Raw genomic sequence first — 6,416 nt, forward strand, 5'->3', positions numbered from 1 at the left:
CTAATTATTTCTATGTAAAGGCCTCAATGATCGAGTATCCCTTGGTAAATGGGAATGGAGCAAAGGAGAAAAGGCAATCTACACCAACTGGAAAAGAAGTCCGCCTCATCCATCAAAAAAGGGGAGGAATTGTGTTTCAGTACAAAAGAGAGGAAAATGGCAGGTCAAGAACTGCCGAAAGACCTATCATTATATATGCTCAAAGAATATGTAACAAATCTGACTTTTTACTAAGCGTTGTACATTTCTAAATATATTTATTATTTTCATGTTGAATGACTTTATATGATTGACAATTGTATCTTCTACAAATATAAATGATCTATCTATCCATCTAGCCATCCAATATTTGAAAACACTGATAGTAATTGAAGTGTTACATCAGAACAGTATTAAGTAATGTTGACTGAATTTTGATCAGTGTTATCTGCCAACATGCTGAGTGTTTTTCATTTTGTCTAGGAAACAAGTTAAAGGTTTGAATTACCATAGTTCCAAATGTACAACGGACTAGTTAGTGAAAGTCAATCAGGTTTTATATATGTGAAGATCAGCTTCTCCACATAAGTCAAGAAATCATGTTAGATAAGCAGTGGTGATCTTGGGGATCCTTATGGGTTCATATAAATGTGATGTTAAATTCCATAAGGTTTCATTGTAAAAGAGACTTCCAGCTCACACATAAAGTATAAAATGGGCTGGATAGTTGAAGAGCGGTGATGTCACAGAGAAGAAAACCAGAATGGTGCTGGACCCTGGAGAAGGCCACGGTAGGTGTGTAGATTAACACACTCACATTACATTACATACACATATACACAGGTTTATTTAAAAAAAAATCTTCAAGGGAGTGCTTCTTTTGTTATTCGTCTGTGATATTTTTGTGAGATGTCAGAAATGTATTGTACATTTTAAGTTGTTTGGCTATTATTTCCATTGTAACAGAAGAAAACAAACCTTTGAGATGGAAAAATTTACAATTTGTTATTAAGTTACATAATAATTCTGCATACTAATAGTTGTCCAATAAATATGTTCTCATAGATCATGGTTACCAACCATCCAGAAATTCCAGAACAATCCGTAAAAATAGGACACTTTTTTGCCCTGTTAAATAAAAAAATTTGAGATGTCCGTGATTGTTTTGAGGGTGAAAAAATGTATTCAGAAAATTTTGACTGTAATTATCATCTTACAGTTTACAGTGAATGCATCTGATGTCTTTATATCAGAATTATGGGCTGTGGACATGTATCTCTTATAATCATAATGATTTATTATGGCTTTCCATTGTGTCCATAAGAAATATTGCCTGTCCATGATTTTTTGATAAGCCATCCAGTAAAAAAGAAAAAGTCAATTTGACAGAGCTGACATAGATATCCGTCGAAGAGAGACAAAACCTCTCTTTTACTTTTTTAAATATTCAGGTTTATTAACCTTTTAGATTGACTTACCGCACTGTAGTTGTAATAACAATTAATCATTAAAAATATACAAATTGCCTGATATTTGTGCTGCCAGTGTATTTATGTCTTGTAAAAATTCAGTTTAAAATAGTATTAACCAAGAGTACCTAGCAAATTAAAATGATTGTATTTTGATGTGTGGTAATTTTTGAAAAAAGGATAACTTTTGTGTTAAACAAACAAACATATTTTGCACAGAGCATGGCTTTCATGTTTGTTATATTTACAAGGTAGGGACAAGAAACTTGTTAGTAGTGTTACAGCGTGACTAAAAGGGTTTTTATTTTACATTTTTTTTAAGCCTATTGGGTTGTTGTTTTGTAATGTTACAAACAGAGCTTTATGCACCTTTTTACCAGTGGCGAGTTTCTGCCTGGGCTCCCAGTCTTTATCGACGACTCCAGCGTATGAGTTATGCTCATGTAGCAACTCACTGGGGATAATAGGCAAAGTTAACTGACTCTACTGGTTACTACACAGAATACAGTTCCAAACCCTGCAGTCCCTAGTGGTGCCTGTGTGAGCTGAGATAGCCATAACCACAGTTTAGACAATGGCAACTTGGACCTATGCTGCCTGAAAGCCATTGAGCGTTTCACGTTCCACCTAAGGAACCGGAGGGCAGAGCAGAGTGTAAATTACCTACAAAAGGGAAAGTGTACTGAAAAAGTAAAGATCCCAGAGGGTGTAAAATAAACCACTAAATGCAAAATAAAGTTATGAACAGTTAGAGAATATACCACCTAAATTTAAAAAATAAACAGAAGATAGGGAAGAGTAAAGGAACAGAAATGGCAAAGGGATAAACCCTAACTGGGATTTCACTGACTGGCTTTAAACAACAGCAGAATGGCTGAACATCCATATGAAAAGCAGGAAATGCCAGTATCAGAAAAGAATATAAAGCCGCAACCAAAAGGTGATAGGGTAGACAAATTGATTGTGTGGCTGTGCAGTGGCCGTAGCTGCATGGCATAGTATTAGAACGGGGGAGGCAATGAGATGTGTGGCAGTTTAGGCTCAGCAACGGCAGTTCTATAAGCAGCAGTACTACAGTAGTACTATAAATGACAACATGAGCATGAAGAAGATGCCTAGTTGAGAATGGGCAATCAGCACTTGCTGCAGCAAGAATAATGCTGAAGGCCAGTCAGGCAGATGGTATGGCCGATTTTCGCCTAATTCATTTTGATAAATGTTAAGCTTTCCACACTTGTGCTGGATAACCACATGGGTGTGAGAAAGCTACTGATCATGCTGAATACCTTCTCTGTTATTACCCTGGAGGCTGGACATAACAGTATGCCCCTAGCAAACTATGCCAGTTCTTGTCCATGGGATCGGGGTCCAGGGTAATGGCCAAGAAAAGAAAGTCTAGGTATAACTGAACCTGGCTGTTAACTCTGAGTCTCTGTTCGTTGAAATTGTCAAAACATCTGGTCCATCATGTCAGAGATACAAGTAGCTCAAGCAACAACTACAGTAAATTTAACACGGTCACTGACAACAGATCATTGCATCGGTAGGCATTGCAGAGGAATCTGCTAGTCAGTCATATGTAGGGATGTGGACTTACCCTGAAGACAACAGATGCACTATTTCAATACCGTCGTATGGTTTTATATGTAACAGTGATGTGAGTCTTTTGCAATGTATTATGGTAATGTACAGCATCTGAAGTGTTAATATATAATGTGAGTTGTGTGTAGTACAGGCAGGGCTGGCGTTAGCAGCAGGCGGACTAGGCAGCTGCCTAGGGCCCCCGCTCCCTCAGGGGCCCCCAGCCAGTCGCCTGCCGCCAGCGGCGACTCCCCCCGCCAGCGCCGACGCATTCAACTATACCGATGTTATATTCAGTTCAAAGCAATTATGGAGGAGAGAGCGTCAGCTCACGCTCCCTCTCCCATCATTCCCCTCTGCCTCTGACACTTCGGGTGCACAATGTCATCACTTCCTCACGTACCGCTGTGTGTTGGGCACATTGCAGTCGCTGAGATTGGAGCAGAGCCAGGAGCAGCGGTGGGCACAAGGAGAGTTGAGAAATCTGTGGGGTTTTTTTAAATATATCATTGATTGAGTACTGGTCTGTGGGGCCATTTTCGGGGGGGAGCTACATTATATTCTACGGGGGGCGACATTATATTCTATGGGGGAGGGCTGTATTAGATTTTATAAGGGAGGATTGCATCATACTCTTTTATGGGGCTACATTATATTCTATGGGGAGGTGGGCTGTATTTCATTATGTGGGGGGCTATATTACAGTATATTCTATGAGGGGGCTGTATTATTCTATGAGAGAGGATTGCATCATACTCTTTAATGGGGCTGCATTATATTCTATGGGGAGGTGGGCTGTATTATATTCTATTTGGGCTACATTATATTCTATGGGGAGCAGTAGCGTAGCTACTGGGGGGGGCATAGGGGGCCATTGCTCCAGGCCCAGTCACATACAGGGGCCCACTGGGAGACTCGGCCAGTATCTGAGGTGTCAGGGAGAGAGCAGCACAATGCCCAGCTTCCTTGTCTGACAGACTGCACAGTGGCAGGTTGCAGAGTCTGTCTGTGTGTGAAGTGTGCTGCTGTCTCACCAGAGGAGCTGCTTCCTGGCCAGCACCAGCTGTAGCTTCTGCCCTGCAGTCTCTGGTTGTCTCAGCCACACTGGGTCCTAGTGCCCTCTTTGTGCATAAACTGGAAACTTCCTGGTTCTGCCTCAGCCACTGCCTGCAAGCTTCATGGTAAGTGGGGATGGAATTTATTAAATTAATTCAGCTTAGGCAGGACAGAGAACTGAAGGTGAATGTGAGAGCATGAGGGTATTGTGGGGGAGGGGACAGAGAACTGGGTGTGAATGTGAGAGGATGAGATATTGTAGGGGAGGGGGACAGAGCACTGGGGGTGAATGTGAAAGGATGGGGGTATTGTGAGGCAGGGGGAAAGGGCACAGGGGGTGAATGTGAGAGGATGGGGTATTGTGGGGTAAGGGGGACAGAGCACTGAGGGGTGCATGTGAGAGGATGGGCTGTTGGGGTGTGAGAGGGGGACACTGCAATCCTCGGACTGGCCGTTACCGCTCCTGACATGAGCGAGATAGATTACTATGCAGCTGTCACAGGGGCGGACACAGACAGCTTGGCCCCCCTCCTTTTATGGTGACCAAGCTACAGATATACATATTTTTTTAGAGTCTCCCCTCATTATATATATTGCTGCCCCTTATTACAAAGTGCCCTCTCTTTATGTATAGCGCCATCCCTTATAACATAGTTCCCTCTTGTTATGTACAGCACCGTCCCTTACATATCAGATTCTCGTTATTTTTGTTATTTATACCACCCTGTTCTTTATTTCATATCATCCACTCTTGTTAGATATAAACTGAAATGATGGCTGATGAAGCATGGGAAAGCTTCTTTTGTGATGGATGTGGCTGATGGACTGGTCTTCTGGTCAGATGCTGCTCTGTCAGCAGTCATTTTACAGGAGAGGACACTATGCAATAAAGAGAGGGTGCTGTGAGTAACAAAAATAATGAGAATACTCAATGTAAGGGACGGTGCTGTAGATGGCAAGAGATGATACTGTGTAATAATGGACGTCACTCCACATAACAGGACGCTATATAATAAAGGATGGCACCATACATAAATTGAGGGGATATTACGTAATAAGAGACGGGAGGGTACAGGTACTGCAGACGTGATATCAGGATACAGAAGCTATCACAGGAAGTGAGCTCTAATAACAGTACACAGGGTATGGCATATGGGATACTATTTCAGACTAGAGATGGGGGACCTGGCAACGTACAGTTGCATACACAAACACCTAACATACAGTGGGGGAAAGAATTATTTGATCCCTTGCTGATTTTGTAAGTTTGCCCACTGAAAAAAACATGAACAGTCTATAATTTTAAGGGTAGGTTAATTTTAACATTGAGAGATAGAATATCAAAAATAAAATCCAGAAAATCACATTGTATAAATTATATACATTTATTTGCATTTTGCAGTGAGAAATAAGTATTTGATCCCTCTGGCAAACAAGACTTAATACTTGGTGGCAAAACCCTTGTTGGCAAGCACAGCAATCAGACGGTTTTTGTAGTTGATGATGAGGTTTGTGCACATGTCAGGAGGAATTTTGCTCCACTCCTCTTTGCAGATCATCTCTAAATCATTAAGATTTTGAGGCTGTCGCTTGGCAACACGGAGCTTCAGCTCCCGCCATAAGTTTTCTATGGGATTAAGGTCTGGAGACTGGCTAGGCCACTCCATGACCTTAATGTGCTTCTCCTTGAGCCACTCTTTTGTTGCCTTGGCTGTATGTTTTGGGTCATTGCATTGCTGGAAGACCCAGCCACGACCCATTTTAATGTCCTGGCGGAGGGAAGGAGGTTGTCACTCAGGATTTTACAGTACATGGCTCCATCCATTCTCCCATTGATGCGGTGAAGTAGTCATGTGCCCTTAGCAGAGAAACACCCTCAAAACATGCTTGACAGTGGGGATTGTGTTCTTTGGGTCATAGGCAGCATTTCTCTTCCTCAAAACACGGCGAGTTGAATTAATGCCAAAGACCTCAATTTTTGTCTCATCTGACCATAGCACCTTCTCCCAATCACTCACAGAATAATCTGTGTGGTCATTGCCAAACTTTGGATGGGCCTGCACATGTGCCTTCTTGAGCAGAGGGATCTTGCGGGCACTGCAGGATTTTAAACCTTTACAGCATAATGTGTTACCAATGGTATTCTTGGTGACTGTGGTCCCAGCTGCCTTGAGATAATTAACAGGTTCCCCCCCGTGTAGTTTTAGGCTGATCTCTCACCTTCCTCATGATCATGGATACCCCAGGAGGTGAGATTTTGCATGGTGAAGATCGATGTCAATTGACAGTCATTTTGTATTTCTTCCATTTTCTTACTATTGCACCAACAGT

General features: G+C 41.9%; 1 protein-coding gene across 2 annotated transcripts in view; it reads left to right on the forward strand.

The window, feature by feature from the left end:
- The window catches only part of FREM1 (FRAS1 related extracellular matrix 1), a 375,258-nt gene extending 373,654 nt beyond the window's left edge, over positions 1-1,604 (forward strand). For both annotated transcript variants that reach the window (XM_073572160.1, XM_073572161.1), the window contains exon 37: positions 21-1,604. In XM_073572160.1, coding sequence (XP_073428261.1) covers positions 21-214 — 194 coding nt within the window. In that variant the 3' untranslated portion in view covers positions 215-1,604. The remainder of the gene's footprint in view (positions 1-20) is intronic.
- The last annotated feature ends 4,812 nt before the right edge of the window (positions 1,605-6,416 follow it).

Source organism: Dendrobates tinctorius, unplaced genomic scaffold (genome assembly GCF_039654945.1).
Source record: "Dendrobates tinctorius isolate UK_male_01 unplaced genomic scaffold, ASM3965494v1 ptg000031l, whole genome shotgun sequence".
Lineage (NCBI taxonomy): Eukaryota > Metazoa > Chordata > Amphibia > Anura > Dendrobatidae > Dendrobates > Dendrobates tinctorius.